The sequence below is a fragment of the Lepidochelys kempii genome, chromosome 1 (genome assembly GCF_965140285.1).
Source record: "Lepidochelys kempii isolate rLepKem1 chromosome 1, rLepKem1.hap1, whole genome shotgun sequence".
NCBI classification, from domain to species: domain Eukaryota; kingdom Metazoa; phylum Chordata; order Testudines; family Cheloniidae; genus Lepidochelys; species Lepidochelys kempii.
In genome coordinates, this window is record NC_136380.1 from 240,472,222 (window position 1) to 240,489,576 (window position 17,355).

The 17,355-nt window shown below is 44.5% G+C and overlaps 1 protein-coding gene across 2 annotated transcripts; it reads left to right on the forward strand.

Annotated features, from left to right (window-relative positions):
• The first annotated feature begins 3,356 nt into the window (after positions 1–3,356).
• Positions 3,357–16,066, forward strand: LOC140901197 (prostaglandin-E(2) 9-reductase). 2 transcript variants are annotated; one of them, XM_073319605.2, is made up of 10 exons: positions 3,357–3,643; positions 6,526–6,693; positions 7,813–7,929; positions 8,346–8,423; positions 10,907–11,029; positions 11,635–11,744; positions 12,052–12,217; positions 14,614–14,696; positions 15,178–15,195; positions 15,933–16,066. In XM_073319605.2, the coding sequence occupies exons 1-10, from the start codon at positions 3,557–3,559 to the stop codon at positions 16,003–16,005; spliced, it is 1,023 nt and encodes a 340-aa protein (XP_073175706.1). In that variant the 5' UTR covers positions 3,357–3,556; the 3' UTR covers positions 16,006–16,066. The 2 variants fall into 2 exon arrangements, with proteins under 2 accessions (XP_073175706.1, XP_073175716.1); XM_073319615.2 differs by lacking the exon at positions 6,526–6,693.
• The last annotated feature ends 1,289 nt before the right edge of the window (positions 16,067–17,355 follow it).

Consider the following 17,355-nt stretch of genomic DNA (forward strand, 5'->3'; position numbering starts at 1 on the left):
GTGTTACTATATAGGCCTGTTTGTTAGCCTGAGATAACATTTTGGGTTTGATTTTTGATACCCTTATATCCTTACTAATATGTGTGAACAATGAACAAAGACACTGTGTGTTGCTTCTGCCCAGCTGGATGGGTTTGTTAGCACAATGAGAAAGATAAGGAACAGCTCTAAAATGTTACTGGGTATGGTGGGAATGTAATATATGGGCGTACACTGGAAGGCTGCCTGGCTCCTCTCTCAAGCCAAGGTCAAGCAACCAGTTAGGAGGGACAAGGGGGACAGTGGGGGAGGCACAAGACACACTAAAAGCCAAAGAAAGGCCTGGCTTTGGACAGGACACAACCTCACTCCTTACCCCTCCCAGGGGATACAAAAGAGGTGGTACCAAGCCCCCAGACTCAAGACCCTCCAAAATGGAACATGACCATAAATTGTAAGGGGTGAGACCAGGGGCGTACACTGCAGGTATATTTGGGCCTGTTAGGAGGAGGTGGGAATGGGGACATGGGTAAAGGCTCTGCGGCATCAGAGCTATGGGCATGCTTGCTTTAAACGAACCCCAATAAACATTGCATTGCCTGCACTTCGGACTTCTGGTCTTCTGCTTTCTGTCTGCATGACAAGAACCAGGGGAAAGGGTGAAGGGAAAGCCCCTAACATGACAGAGTGGAACTTTCTCTTATAATGCAGCTCCCCATTTTTCTTAGTTTATCTCTGCATTAAGAAGATAAATTGGAAGTTATCTGAATTCTCCCAGACGGACACTTTGTACGGAATAATCCTGCATTTGCTGGGAAATGGGCTGGATTATTATTGTTGAACTACTACTAATGTCCTCAGCCCTCTACCAAGCATCATGATGGGGATAATGTAGCAGATCTTTTCTGTCTGTGATTCATAGAAGACGGTAGCTGAGCAAGACAAAGATGGGCATGAGACAAAGTTAAAGGGCTTATTTTTCTTCTTCCTCGGTTCCTTTTCTGAGATAGCAGAAACCCACAGTGCGTAATTTTGTGCTTCTTACTTTTATATTAATGTGAAACAAAGCGCACTAAGGAAAATGCTGTAAACGGGGAGGAAAAGGCCATGACTCTTACGCTTGGGAATAACCCGGGATGTTTTCTCAGATAATTCCTGCACTGATCTACTGAAAGCACACAGCATTTTGTTCTCTGGAGGCAATGATTTAAATGTGCAAACATTTCAGCAAACAACAAAAATTTCTGGCTGGGGCAATTATCCTTGGAAGACACTAATAGTCATTCTCTTTTCACAGCCTATTGGCTCATGCTCCTACTCAGCAGAGGCAATGTGAAGGTTGATGTTCATACAGACAACATTTGAAAGCCAGATGTATGAAGTTTGGGGGAGAAAATTAACTTTTAACTCTACTGAAATACTGAGTGTGTCACTGATGGTCTATGTATATTTAATCCTGCCTCAGAGAGCACGGACAAACTAAGGGTATGTCTACACTACGGAATAAGGTCAAATTTATAGAAGTTGTTTTTTTAGAAACCGGTTTTATATATTTGAGTGTGTGTGTCCCCACAGAAAATGCTCTAAGTGCATTAAGTGCATTAACTCGGTGGAGTGCTTCCACAGTACCGAGGCTAGAGTCGACTTCCGGAGCGTTGCACTGTGGATAGCTATCCCACAGTTCCTGCAGTCTCCGCTGCCCATTGGAATTCTGGGTTGAGATCCCAATGCCTGATGGGGCTAAAACATTGTCGCGGGTGGTTCTGGGTACATATCGTCAGGCCCCTCTTCCCTCCCTCCCTTCGTGAAAGCAAGGGCAGACAATCGTTTCGCGCCTTTTTTCCGGAGTTACCTGTGCAGACGCCATACCACGGCAAGCCTGGAGCCCGCTCAGGTAACCGTCACCGTATGTCTCCTGGGTGCTGGCAGACACGGTACGGCATTGCTACACTGTAGCAGCAACCCATTGCCTTCTGGCAGCAGACGGTGCAGTACGACTGGTAGCCATCCTCGTCGTGTCCGAGGTGCTCCTGGCCACGTCGTCTGGGAGCGCCTGGGCAGACATGGGCGCAGGGACTAAATTTGGAGTGACTTGACCAGGTCATTCTCTTTAGTCCTGCAGTCAGTCCTATTGAACCGTCTTATGGTGAGCAGGCAGGCGATACGGATTGCTAGCAGTCATACTGTACCATCTTCTGCCGGGCAGGCAAGAGATGAGGATGGCTACCAGTCGTATTGTACCATCTTCTGCCGGGCAGGCAAGAGATGAGGATGGCTAGCAGTCGTACTGTACCATCTTCTGCCGAGCAGCCATGAGATGTGGATGGCATTCAGTCCTTCTGCACCGTCTGCTGCCAGCCAAAGATGTAAAAGATAGATGGAGTGGATCAAAACAAGAAATAGACCAGATTTGTTTTGTACTCATTTGCCTCCTGCCCCGTCTAGGGGACTCATTCCTCTAGGTCACACTGCAGTCACCCACAGCGAAGGTGCAGCGAGGTAAATCTAGCCATGTATCAATCAGAGGCCAGGCTAACCTCCTTGTTCCAATAAGAACAATAACTTAGGTGCACCATTTCTTATTGGAACCCTCCGTGAAGTCCTGCCTGAAATACTCCTGGATGTAAAGCCACCCCCTTTGTTGATTTTAGCTCCCTGAAGCCAACCCTGTAAGCCATGTCGTCAGTCGCCCCTCCCTCCGTCAGAGCAACGGCAGACAATCGTTCCGCGCCTTTTTTCTGTGCGGACACCATACCAAGGCAAGCATGGAGGCCGCTCAGCTCACTTTGGCAATTAGGAGCACATTAAACACCACACGCATTATCCAGCAGTATATGCAGCACCAGAACCTGGCAAAGCGATAACGGGCAAGGAGGCAACATCAGCACGGTCAGCACACAATTCGATGGTATTGGCCTCCGGGAGCTATCCCAGAGTGCTCCATTGTGACCGCTCTGGACAGCACTCTGGGTCTTTAATCCAGCACAAAGGGGTTGGAGTGGGGGTGAGGGTCTCATTCTTCTCTTCCATGCATGGAATACTATCCTGGAATTCCTTCCTTTATCAATTAAAACTATAAGGAGAATAGTTAGAAGAATGTGTGTGTTAATGTCCCAGCTTGGGGTCATATTTTCCCAGTAATGTGATAAACAACTTCAGTGCCAAAGAGAGAATGAATTTCAAAGAGTTCTTTGTCCCCTTTCCAGCTTTAGGAAAGAGGAGACCTTAATTCCTCTTTGCAGCTGTTTTTCCAGCAGTGATCAGATTAAATTTTAGCTCCTTCCCTCCCACCCACCCCCACCCACCCCGCTCCCCACGAGCGTGTGCATTACAAAAACTGACTAATCTTTGAGCCTTGTATTAAGCAATGCAGAATATCTCCCAGCTTGGTTTGTGTTGCATTTTTGACCCCTTTGGAGACTGCAGTTATAGGCTTGGTTACTCTATCAGTCTCCATGCCTCAGTAAATAAAAGTAATATTCAGTCAGGGGCTGTATTTGCTCACTGGCTTATGCAGAAGTATAGCAACATTTCAAGCTTCACAAAAGAACCAGCATAAACCATTCAGTGGAGGACAATGGAGCTCTGCAAAGATGCATCTGTGAAAATGAATGATGGGCACAGAATTCCTGTGGTCGGATTTGGTACCTATGCCCCCGATACAGTGAGTAAACCTTTTATAGATTATTCCAGAGTAGGAAATTTGTGTTTGTTGTATGAAGTTTGGTGCTGTGCATGAAAATGAGTGACTGACAGCACTAAGATCTAGATAGTGAGGATAGGCACTGTACAGTTTCCTCCACAGAGCTCTCCAACCCGGCATGCAGCACTTTCTGCGGTTCCAACAATGGGCCCCATGCAGTTCTGCAGTGCACTTCATCTCTGACTTGCCATCAGGTTAGCTGTTCCATTCATGGACCCACAGCCTCTCTGCAACACACATCAGTCCTGACCTGCTGCTTGCTTTGCTATTCCAGTTCTTTCCTCATTTAACTGTCAATTGTTCTATACCGGGTAGTTTTTATACACTTGTTAAGGATTTCTACACTGCGATATTTGGAATCCAGCTATTTGTTCTCTATTGTGTTGTATCTTCTAAGTGCCTGTAAGTTCACAACTGCAGCTCCTATTGCTGTTTTGGGGAGTCCATTCCACACCTGAATTCCACATGCTGTGCTTAAAGGCATGTCTACATGACTTTCAGAGCTTTAATTTATGCTCCATTTTTTTTCACCCTCTTACTCTCTTGAGTAATTTTGTGTCATCCTCTCTGGGCCATTCAAAATGTTATGCACTTCAATCAGGACATGTGCCCTCAGCACTACCCTGTATTTCAGGAACATCCCTCCAACGATAATACTAAGCTGATGACAGATGAGTGTCCCTTTTGAGTGAGGAGGGAGAAGAAGTTGGTGATCTTATTTGTAACTTACTTACTGCTCAGAGTCTGCCAGCAGCAGCTGTTATTTTTCTTCTCTCTCACTCTCTGATTGTGTAGCTACATGTAAATACATGTTCTGTGCCAGATAAACAATAAATGTGCTGACACCATTCAAAACTGTATTTGCTTCATGGGGTGAGCAAACAAAGACTGACCTTGAAAAGAATAGGGGACTTAGGTAATGGGATACAAAGCCTTTTATCTCTTTGTCACTCCCGGGTTCAGAGTCCACCCAAATTAGTAGTGACTAAAAATCACGATATTGTACTTACAGCTCTCTCGCCCATAGATCCCAAGCACTTTGCAATGGAAGGTAAGTATCACTATCCTAATTCTATACATGGAGAAACTGAAGAAAAGAACTTGCCCAAGACCCAAATCTTAAAATCAAATGAGCGTGGGCAGGCTCTTGAGCCCATGCAAAATCCCTTTGATGTCACACTCACTCATGTACAGGTTACCATCTTTCAGTTTCCCAAAAAGAGGACACTGCCTTGGGAGTGGGGGGAGCTGCAGGGGGATACAGCTGGGGGGTGCTGGAGGGATATGTGTGTACTGTGGTGGGGTATTTGGGGGGGGGTGCTGGAGGGATGTGTGTACTGGGAGCATAGGTGCTGAAACTAGGGTACTGGCTTGAAGTGGTTTCCATCATATACAGGGTTACAGTTTGGTTCAATGGCTCTCAGCACCCCCTCTATACAAATTGTTCCAGTACCCCTGTCTGGGAGGAGGTACTTGGGGTGTGTGAGAGGAGGGTTTTTGTGGGTGGCAGAGGGATCTGTGTATTGGGAGTGGTATTTGAGGGGTGCTGGAGGCGGTGTGTGTACTGGAGGGGGTATTTGGGGGGTGCTGGAGGGGCGTGTGTACTGGAGGGGGTATTTGGGTGGGGCTCAAGGGGGCACCTGCGGCCTCACCTTGAGGTGGGGAGCATTGTTGCTCCCTGTCACGGTGGCAGGGCAGCTGGCACAGGTCCAAGACGTGGTGCCAGCCATCAGTCAGCGCCCCCCTGCTTCTCCTCCTTCCCAGGTCTGGGAGTGGGGGCCTACATGGACAGAATCTGGCAGATGCAGCTGCAGAGGAGGGACCAATCAGGGAACAGAGACAGCTCTTTCTGAGCTTGCAACACCTGCTCCACAAAAATCCTGGACATTTTATCTTATTTGAAAAGTTCACCTATCAGGGGACTGCGTGGGTCAAACCTTTTGCTCCTTACTCGATTGTTATTCAGTCCTTCAGGACGAACTTTCATTGACTCAGATAAATAAGGACCTGAGACATTGATTCGTTGTGCAGATTATCAGCATTCCAATGGTTTAACTTGTGATACTCTCTGATGAATCAAAGGTTACTGAAATCAATGGAGGTTGCACTGGTGTAAATGAGGTCAGAACTTGCCCCCTCACTTTTAGGTGATTAGTGACTAAAAGTGTGGTTCTAGTTTGAAAAGGGATTCTGTAAAAATTACAGCGTGGTTCCATATTATTGTCTTTCAAGTGATTTCAGGATTAAATGTGGTCAATTTACAACTAAAAAATGTATTTTCTGACTCCTAGGGCTGTGAAATTGACATTCAACAAGAGAGGCAAGCTGTGTTGTTTTCTTCTTATGTATCATCATCAGTAAAAGGATCGTGAAGGCCAAATTCTGGTTTCAGTGACACCTGTGCCATCCCGTTATCTTTAATAGATTGGCCTATAGAATTTAATAGGGATGAAAGTAATAAGATTTTTTAGCAATTAAATAGAGTTCTTTAAATGGTGTCTAAAAGCTTATTGAATGTAATAGAAATGTATCACTTTTCTGAAACATTTTTAAACCAATGTGAGACTTTATTAGAGAATTACATCTGTTCTATAGAATGTGTAGATTGGTTTAAAAATTCTGTAGAACTATGGTCATTGTCTATTAAATTCTATAGGACTTTTCCATAATGGCAAATTTACTTTTTTCACTAACGTAAGCAGAGGTGAGTGTGAATACACACAGAGAAAGCGTCTGAGTAAGAAGGTGACATTTTTACACAGTCACTTTTGATACTGGAACCACACTTTAAAATATCATCCGTAAGCCAGACATGTTTGAGGCTTTCTGTTTTTAATTCATAGGTTCCAAAAAGTAAGTGTGAGGAGGCTGTAAAGGTGGCCATTGAAGTTGGCTACCGCCATATAGATGGAGCCTATTTCTATGAGAATGAGGAAGAGGTTGGGCGAGCCATTCAAGAGAAGATTGCAGATGGAACGGTCAAAAGAGAGGACATATTTTACACAGGAAAGGTAATTTTGTTCTAAATCCCATCACTCGTTCTCTGCTTCTTTCTATGCTGCCTTTCGGCAGCAAGAAAACAGTGACTTTAGTGAAGGGGTTAGTACAAGTTGTAGCAGGCTGACAGGAATTGCCTGAAACACCCCTCTTGTTACCAGGTGCTAATCCCATGGGAAAAGTGTTAAATGCATTTAGTGCCAGCTGGAGCTTTAGCAGGCATGGTGCCTATATACAGTTACCAGATGAAAACTATATTTTACTGAAGTTAAGGGAGAGTACGTGTTAGTAACCTAAGGGTAAAAGCATTAGAAGGGATGCTGTAATTATCCCCAAGCCAATCATACAGACCAGGTGACAGAGATTTAAAGTTACACTTGAAAGAAATCCAAATATGGTAAGCTATGGAAATACACAGGTTAGGCACCTAAACGATCTTAACTCTGGTAACTGTAACTATGCGTGCAATAGCCATATAATTAGGATTGGTGCGTTATTTGTGGTCCGAGACTGGATTAAATTGATTTTGAAAGACACATTAGTTGTTTCCAATTTCTACCCTCATGGTGCCCGTAGAGGACAGAGTTCCTGTATGAATGTTCACTTTTTCGTGCTGCAGGGTATGATGATGCAACATTAATTAAATGTTGGGCACACATAGACTTTGTATATTATTAAAATTAAAATTTGGATAAAATAATGCATAATATACTGTAGATACCATAAAGAAAAGGAGTACTTGTGGCACCTTAGAGACTAACCAATTTATTTGAGCATGAGCTTTCGTGAGCTACAGCTCACTTCATCGGATGCATACCGTGGATACTGCAGCAGACTTTATATACACACAGAGATCTGTGTGTATATAAAGTCTGCTGCAGTATCCACGGTATGCATCCGATGAAGTGAGCTGTAGCTCACGAAAGCTCATGCTCAAATAAATTGGTTAGTCTCTAAGGTGCCACAAGTACTCCTTTTCTTTTTGCGAATACAGACTAACATGGCTGTTACTCTGAAACCTGTAGATACCATGACATTTCATGCCTGAGATATAGTAGAATAAAGTTATTTGGGGAATCAGCCTTGTGAACCTATGATTCTGATGGCACTTATTCTCTTTTCACTCTTTACAGCTTTGGAGCACCTTTAACGCTCCTGAGATGGTCCAATCAGCCCTGAAAAAGTCACTGAAGAGCCTGCAGTTTGACTACATTGATCTCTATATTATTCATACACCCCTATCTTTAAAGGTAAAAAAAAAAGTTCTGGCTGAACACAGGAGAATCTCGTCCCCACTGTTCCCCTTTTGCTTTAAGACAGACCAAATGTTAACTGCTTGATTCAGAGACATTGCTGTAAGGAGCAAAGGGCTTTACAATACCAAACAATTTCCCTATGTATATTTCTTCCAGATCAGATGTAAAATGGGCTTTCATTTATATTAGGGATGCAGAGGTAATCAAGGAAACTGATGGACTGAACATCCATCAGGTTTCAGAAAGAACTTTGCACTTAATAATAAAGGTTAAATGTGCTGTGAATATTGAGTTACTGACATGCCACAATAGCTTCATATATTTCCAGAATTTCTCCAGAAAGCAATTCACATCAAGTGTCATACCGAAGGGGAGGTTTATCTGATTATATTGTTTCTTTTGTTTTTAAGCCTGGAGATGATTTATGCCCGGTGGATGAAAATGGAAAATTGATTTTTGATAACGTAGACCTTTGTGCCACATGGGAGGTGGGTATCATGTACAAGTATAACATGAAAACACCTATGCAAAACTGTAATGAAAACTTACCAGGCCAGGCACAAAATCTACTTACCCATGAGTGTATGAGAAAACAAAAAATCAGATCTCTATTTCAGGGCATAAGCTAAATTCTAAGAGGGGTTTAGGAAGAAACTTTTCCTGGAGGTGGGTTATTTCATAGCTGTCCATTGTGGATTTCTTTTATCTTCCTCTAAAGCAGCTGGTAGAGGTCACTCTTGGAACAGGACAAAGTGGGCCACTGGTTTGCTCCAGTATGGTAGTTCCTATGATCCTACTCACCTGCAGAAAAATATTACTCACCTGGGAGAATGGAAGCATGGAATATTGTAAAGCAGAAACAGTCAGTAAGCGGGCCGTGGGCCAAAACTGGGCAGCTAGATGCTTTTGAACAGACCCTGGAATCGTTTTATTTACTTACTATCATTGTTAACATTACAGAGTGAAAAATGTTTCGCTGGAGTCTGGACCTTGACTGTACCTTGACCAAGAAATTTTAACCTTGACAAAAAAATAATTGACCACCCTTTTTGTAAGGCTATGTTAAGATACAAGGCAGTTCTGTTATTAGTCCAGTAATGATGACTAAGGTGTGTTGACAGGGTCCCTCCTGATGCTGTTTTTATAAAAGAAACAAAGAGCTTCACTAAACACAAATGTTACTGCTTATCTCCCTTCTGGGGGAAAGAAGCTATGCCAATATTAAGCACCCTTATATCAGTATAACAGCATCCACACCAGGGGGTTTACTTGTACAAATGTTTTGGTTAAAAAAAAACCCAAACCCCTAACTGAGATAGTTATACCTGGTACAAAACCATGTGTAGACCAGGCCTAAAAATTACATGGTCTCAGGCTGCCATGGAAACCTCCTGGAGGAAAGAGGGGGAGGGGCAAGAAAGAAAATGGAGGAAGAATTAACCTTGATTTTCTTAGCTTTTTTCTTTACTATTGTATCTGTTTTGTTGCTGTAAAGGGGGATGTACACCACCTATACTTAGGGTGTTCAATCCTCAGGCCCTTTTCCAGCTACTTTGCACTGCTCCGGCAAACCAGCAGGCAAACCATAGTTCATCAAAACTCACGTTGTCGTCACGTGAGAGGCCTGGGACTAGAGCTAGGTAAATGACAGATCTTTCCATTTGGAAAATTCCAAAAAAAGGGGGAAAAATGGCTCAGGTTGAACTGAAGCTTTCCAGAGTTTTCTGTGAATTGAAAAAGTCCATTTTGATCTGTTCCAAAGCAGGGATTCTCCCTTGGCCTCCCACAACCCAGGTGAGTTCCCTAACCACTAGGCTAAACGTTCTAAAGGGGGTGGCTGCTAGAGTTAACACCTGGCTGGTATTTGGCCAACCTGGCCAGGTTTTTTTATGGATTTGCCAGTTGCCAGAAAAATCATTTAATCCGCCGGGTTTTTTTATGTGGGTCTAAAGATTTGCATTATCATCACAATACACTGGGATATCTGATGTTAAAAGTTTCTGTGTCCAGCTAAAATGCTTCAGTGTTCCCACTTGCACAGTTTAAGCGACAACAGATCAAAACTGTTGAAAGTACAACAGCTGCCTGCCCAGTGCCCTCCAACACACAAGTGCACCGCGCATATGAGCGAGAGAGGGTTTCAGTCAAGCGAGCGTGAGGAGACGTACAATGTTATCAGTCTTGTCTATATGTGTTATCTCTCTAGATACGATGAGTGGCTGTCAGGGGGAGTTGCGGAGCTGCCTTGTGGGGTGTGTGTGCTGGGGTTTTTTCATTTCTAAGAAGGTAACCCTAATGGCCGCATCACCATCATCACAATTCCCTCTCCTCCTCTCCATTTTGTGAATTGCCAAAACTATTCATGTCCAGTTCTCGAATAGTTTTGGGTTGATTGAAATTACCTTTTTTGTCAAGTAAACTATTTGTCTGAAAAATGCCTCCCAGCTGTATCCAGGACTGATGACACAGGAGGGTTCTAGGTCAGAACTGAAATGCCCAGGTTTCCCAACTCTCACAGGTTTATTGTGAGTCTCATGATATTTGCTATTTTTCTTAAAACACAACTCCTGGGATGCTGCTGTTGTGTGCAAATCTCAGCTTTCATTTAAACAAAACAAGTAACTTTCTAAACCACGATGAGTTTGGAGAGAAGCTTCTAAACATGACTCAGGTAAACCCTAAAGGTTCAAAAACCAAAAGGTAAATAAAAAGAGCCCCTCCTTTTTTAAGTCTCATGGTTTTTTAACCAGTCTCATGATATTTTAGGGCCTGATTCGTGCTTTTTGAACACTTGGGGTTGGCAATACTGAGTGTACTAACAGATCTCTGTAGGGAAGTAATGCAATGACAGCAAAAAAACAAAACAGTCTCTAGTCTGTGCTAGTAGGCGCCAGTCCCTCAAGCTGCATTGTGCAGACACTCATGCTATAGGCAGCAGTGACAATGGACCTGACCATATTTTCTTTCCCAGGCCATGGAGGCATGTAAAGATGCAGGCTTGGTGAAGTCCATTGGAGTGTCCAACTTCAACCGCAGACAGCTGGAGATGATCCTGAACAAACCTGGACTCAAGTACAAACCTGTCTGCAACCAGGTAACACTCTGAGCTTCAGCTAAAATGAAGGCCCAGAAAGGTTCGCTGTGACTCCATAAAGAGAACTGGAAAACAAGAGTCATGCAGCAGAGCCTGGGAGAGAGAGAAGGGCTAGAGGACAACCCAAGCCAAGTGGGGCAAAGCCAGGTCACTCTGCACTTTGCTGTGCTTCTCCTTTCTCCTGGAAACACTGATTCAGATAGTAATGAAATTCCATAGAAATCAGACTGTATTTTAAGGGAAAGTATAAGAAAATCTACTCCTGTCTTGGGGGCTTTCTTCTCTGGAAAAAACTCTTGTTTTTAGCCAAGCTTCAATGAGGCTTCCAATATTAAGTGTGCAATTATATTTCAGCTGCTTAACTGCAGGCACATTTCTTTTCGCCTACAACGGTACCCTTTTAAATATCGAGCTGATTTGCAGGTGCAGTCAGGTATTTAGATTTCTCAGGACATGCAGTTACAGGCACCAATAAATATGCCTGCCTTGAACTACGGTCACCGCACTGAAGGCCATTTTGGACATGTAGGATAGAGATAATGGGGCGGGTTGTGTGACCGTCACTGTTTGTACAATCGGAAATCTCCATTTTTCTAATGCTTCAGGTTGAATGTCATCCTTACCTCAACCAAAGAAAATTGCTGGAGTTCTGCAAATCCAAAAATATTGTGCTGGTGGCTTTTAGTGCCTTGGGATCTCACAGAGAGGAGAGATGGTAAGGAAAGAAGCTGACAGTTGAGTCTCATTACTAAAAGAATGCATCTGATTTTCCACTACCTTGATCTTGTGTGGTCATGTACATGGTTGGAAAGCGGGCATAGCATGCTAACAAATTGGCATGGCTGTGTTTTGCACCCATTTGGCACAGATATAAATGACCACACAAGGAGACAGGCAGTGGAGAATTTGGCCTAATATGTTTGCTAAATATCTGATGATAAATAAGTATTGCTTCCAACAGGCTCAGCTCTCACTGATCCCGAGATCAGAAACACTCACTCTGTGTCTGTATTCCCTTGCAGGGTGGATCAAAGCACTCCACTTCTGCTAGAGGATCCAGTACTGAACGCTCTGGCCAAAAAATACAGCCGAAGCCCAGCTCTAGTAGCCCTGCGCTACCAGCTGCAGCGTGGTGTCGTGGTCCTTGCCAAGAGCTTCACCAGAAAGCGTATTGAAGACAACTTCAAGGTAAAGCGGTGGAAAGGAGAAATACCATTAGAAACACTCGCAAGTTTGAAAATAGTGGATATAAAATACCACTTTTAGTTCCTGCCCTACGTGGACATGGCCTCTCAAGTTGAGGACTGACGGCACCTCCATGCATATAGCCAAACTCCTTAGGACAGGGACTGTCATTTGCCCTGTGTTTGTACAGTCCCTCGCACAATTCAAGCCCAGGTTGGTTAAGGCCACTGGGTGCTACTGCAATATAAAGGTTGCATAGTTATAAAGGGACATTTCAGAGAGAGATTTGTTGGACAAAGGCCAAAGTGTTATCCTGTACATGTTTCTCATCACCAAGTGAACCTATAAGCAACTCAGGCAACACAAATTAATTCATGCAAAGAGGTTTTGTCTGGAATTTCTCTGCTAATCTAGAGCCAAATTCTGAGGTCTTTACTTAGTTTCTGTTCAGTTGTTCAGTTCAATTGTTACTCAATCCTGACTTGGGCAAAACTCACATCGTCCTCAGTAAGTAACGATTGGGTGAGAACTTCAGTATCTGGCCTTTGATGCACATGCAGACACTCTTCTAGCAGCAGTGTGCTGGGCCCATAACCCAGAGGGTAGTGCAGGGGTCGGCAACCTATGGCACGCGTGCCAAAGACAGCACGCGAGCCAATTTTTAAGGACACGCTGCTGTCTGCCTACCCTGGCAGACAGCAGCGTGCCATTAAAAATCCTGCCCTGCCTGGCCCGCTCTTCTCCACCCTCCGCCCACCGCTCTCTCCTTGCAGGCAGGCAAGCTTCCCCCTCCCCCCCCCCGCCTCTTCCCCCAGCGTGCTGGGTTCCTGCCCCTCCTCCTCTCGATCAGCTGACAGCCCTTGCTATGGAGGGGAGAGGTAAAAGCGGACCCACAGCGTGCTCTCTGCTCCGGGGACCTTGGGGAAGGGGGTGGAATTGGCATATCCCCTCCAGCCCCCTGCCGTGAGCCGCTCAGGGCAGGGGGCTGGGAGCACCCCAGCCCTCTGTCCTGACCCCTGCACCCCCTCACACCCCAGCCCTCTGCCCTGACCCCCCCACACCCCAGCCCTGACTCTGGCACCCCCCACACATACCCAGCCACCCCACACCCCATGCCCTGACTCTTGCACCCCCCACATCCCCATCCCCACTCTGAGCACCAAACGGGAGCTCCTGCACACACCCACACCCCACACCCATTCCCACCTGCACCCCTCACACCAAATGGAAGCTGCCCAGGTAAGCTCTCCACACCCAAACCTCCTGCCCCAACCCTGAGCCCCCTCCCTCATTCTAGCTCCTGGCCAGACCCTGCACCCCAACCCCCAGCCTGCTCCTTCACCCCCAGCCTGTGCTTAGCGCACTCCCACCCTCAGCTCAGTGCAGAGAGAGGAAGAGAATGGGTAGAACCAGGGAGAAGGTAGGTACCTACTCTATGTGGACAGGGCCGGGACCCCGGACCAGCAGCGGGCTGACAGGGGCTGGCAGCCGGGACCTGGCTGGCAGGAGCCTGCGGACAGAACCCCAGACTGGCAGTGGGCTGAGCGGCAGCAGGCTGAGCTGCTCAGCCCATTGCTGGTCTGGGGTCCTGGCAGCCGGCCCCACTCCGCCCACTGCCGGTCTGGGGTTCTAGCTGCCAGCCCCTTGCCAGCCAGGGTCCCGGCCACCGGCCCCGCTCAGCCCGCTGCTGCCTAGGTGAACAGAACCCAAAGCCAGCAGTGGGCTGAGCAGGCCAGGGGAGTAAGATCAGTATTTTAATTTAATATGAAGCTTCTTAATCATTTTGAAAACCTTGTTTACATACGACAACAGTTTAGTTATATAATGTATAGACTTATAGAGAGAGACCTTCTAAAAAACATTCAGATGTATTACTGGCATACAAAACCTTAAATGAAAGTGAATAAATGAAGACTCGGCCCACCACTTCTAAAAGGTTGCCGACCCCTGGGTTAGTGGATTGAAATCATCCTCTACTAGGTTGCATTTGGGAGAGGGAGTTGGTCCAGTAGCTGGGGCACTGGACTAGGCTGTGGAAGTTGCAGGTTCCATTCCCTACTCTGCCATGGACTTCCTTCGGCAAGTCAGTTACTCTCTCTCTCTCTCTGCCTGAGTGTTGTTTTCCATTATAAATGTGGATGATGATTGAGATGCTTCCCTACCTCCTAGTGGTGTTGTGAGTATAAACACAATAAAGATTGGAAAGTGCTTTGAAATCTACTGATGAAAAATGCTATATAAGAAATAGGTATTAATTATTATTATTATTATTATTTCAGTGACTGACACTCTCAATGACAAGCATGTTAGAACGAATGAAATCCCTTCCTGCTTTATGAAGGGCCAATTTGGTCCATCCCATAGGCAAATCTGATGATTAGCATTTTTTTCTCTGATAGGTGTTTGACTTCCAGTTGACAGAGGAGGACATGAAAGCCATTGATAGCCTGAACCAAAACCTTCGCTATGACCTGTGTCAACAGTGAGTTGCAGTACTTGGGTTTTAAGAATTTTTAAGTGTGCGGAAATCAACTATAGGCCATACAGCCGGACAAAAGACAGATTGTGCTAGTCTCACAGCACTGTCAGGTTTGATACCTTCCTGCAGGTCCTGCAATGCAGCAGGCAGTGGAAATTTGGAATCTAAGACTCACCATCAGTTTTTTGCTCCCTAGACAGCACAGACTAGAAAGTTCTTGGAGTGGCTTTCAGTAATTGCTGTGGTCGGACGCTGAAAAGATCTCACTGGCAGGAAGCTCTTCCTGACAGTCAGACCTGTCTTCATCATCCTATTAATTCCGGTTATATCCTTTTATACAGATATTAAATAATCCTTGATGATTATCATAAGTGTTGCATAGTTTGCATAATGCAAATATGGATGTCACATCTTAACTGCTTGCAGTTTGCATGGGGATATTTCATGGAAATTAAACAGCTGTTATCTGCATTTTGTTTTTTAGATTTTTGGACCATCCTGAGTATCCATTTGCTGATGACTATTAAAGAGGATCCATTTGCAATTCCTGTGTTGTTAGCAACTAGTAATAATGCTCTATACTTAGGGCCAATTCTAGAGGGAAAATACCATTTATAACACTGTTGCCATCACCTTCTCTACTGTGTAATTTAACCTACACGGTAAGGAGATAAATCTCATCCTTACAATGACTTGCCTTCTTGCTTTTGATAAAGCTGAGCGGGAAAAGGGGTATTTTGAATATAGTTATCAGTTCCTGCCCCGATCTTTCATAAATATTTTGTCTTCATTCTGAGCTGCTAGAACTTAATCCCTTGGAATGAACCGTGCCTCCTGAAAATCTCAGCCAAGCTAGTATGTAAAAACTTAGTGACTAACCAAATATTAGGTGGTGGTATAGCCTTGTTAATTCCAGGATTTTAAGTAGACAAGGTGAGTGAGGTATTATCTATTATTGGATCAGTTTCTGTAAGTCAATGAGACAAGCTTTTGAGTTACACATAGCCTATGCAACCTGAAGGAGAGCTCTGTGTAAGCTCAAAAGCTTGTCTCTTTCACCAACAGAAGTTGGCCCTATAAAAGATATTACCTCACCCCCCTTGTCTCTCAAACATCAGGTACTCATTTGTGGCTCAGTCCTGGAGCACTCCCATGGGAGTGGAGGATGCTCAGGTTTGGTGTCAGCTAGCATCTCACTGAACTCATCAGGCACAAATTTTCACTTAACACAATCCTCTGCCCTCACAACAAAGATGTCCCAGTATCTGTCAAACTAAATGAAGAGGAAATAGAAGCTCTGAGCTCCATTTAGAGACATGTTTAGCATATTTCATTTGACTCCATCATAGTAATAAAAGCTCTCACTACACCCATTTCTTTTGCTTTTCCTCCATTTCTTTTATATGCTGACAAGAAGGGGCTTGGTCACACTGGGTTTAAAGCAATCTGCAATTCTCAGGGAAGCAGCTGGCTGGCTCTGCTGCCCTCTGGTGGCTACCAGGAAATTCTGACATAGGAAACAGGTTTCAGAGTGGTAGCCGTGTTAGTCTGTATCAGCAAAAACAACTAGGAGTCCTTGTGGCACCTTAGAGACTAACAAAACTATTTGGGCATAAGCTTTCGTGGGCTAAAACCCACTTCATCAGATGCATGGAGTGGAAAATACAGTAGCAGGTATATATACACAGTACATGAAAAGATGGGAGTTGCCTTTCCAAGTGGGGGGTCAGTGATAACGAGACAATTCAATTAAAGTGGAAGTAGCCTATTCTCAATAGTAGAATACCAAGGGAGAAAAAATCACTTTTGTAGTGGTAATGAGGGTGGCCCATTTCAAACAGTAGAAAAGAAGGTGTGAGTAACAGTAGGAGGAAATTAGTATGGGGACATTGGTTTTTGTAATGACCCATCCACTCCCGGTCTTTATTCAGGCCTAATTTGATGGTGTCCAGTTTGCAAATTAATTCCAGTTCTGCAGTTTCTGGCTGAGGTCTGTTTTTTGAAGTTTTGTTTGTTTGTTTGTTTGTTGAAGAATTGCCACTTTTAAGTCTGTTATTGAGTGACCAGGGAAATTGAAGTGTTCTCCTACTGGTTTTTGAACGTTATAATTCCTGATGTCAGATTTGTGTCCATTTTTTCTTTTGCGTAGAGACTGTCCGGTTTGGCCAATGTACATGACAGAGGGGCATTGCTGGCACATGATGGCATATATCACATTGGTGGATGTATGTACTGTGTATATATACCTGCTACTGTATTTTCCACTCCATGCATCTGATGAAGTGGGTTTTAGTCCATAAAAGCTTATGCCCAAATAAATTTGTTAGTCTCTAAGGTGCCACAAGGACTCCTCCTTGTTTTTGCTGACATAGGAAAGTGGACTTAAAAGATAAGAAGTAAAGTAAGGGACAGGCACCTGTCCTCTACACACAGACTTCTGCCCTGTTAAGATGGAAATTAGTTTTGCTGTGAAGAGATGAAATCCCTGAGGTCTTACATGCTTCATGTCTTTAATGAGAGGAGTTTCTTTGATTCTGTTCCTAATTCTGTAGAACTATGTTTTGTGAGACTGATGTATTCATGTGTTAATGCAGCATTCAGGATGGGATTTTAATCACAAGTCAAATGTTTTATAGTCAGAGATGCCACCACAATTCCAGGC

Coding starts and splice junctions, on each gene's coding strand:
- LOC140901197 (XM_073319605.2), top strand. CDS start 3,557: ATGGAGCTCTGCAAAGATGCATCTGTGAAAATGAATGATGGGCACAGA. Junction 3,644..6,525: donor GTACCTATGCCCCCGATACA/GTGAGTAAACCT, acceptor TTTAATTCATAG/GTTCCAAAAAGTAAGTGTGA. Junction 6,694..7,812: donor ACATATTTTACACAGGAAAG/GTAATTTTGTTC, acceptor CACTCTTTACAG/CTTTGGAGCACCTTTAACGC.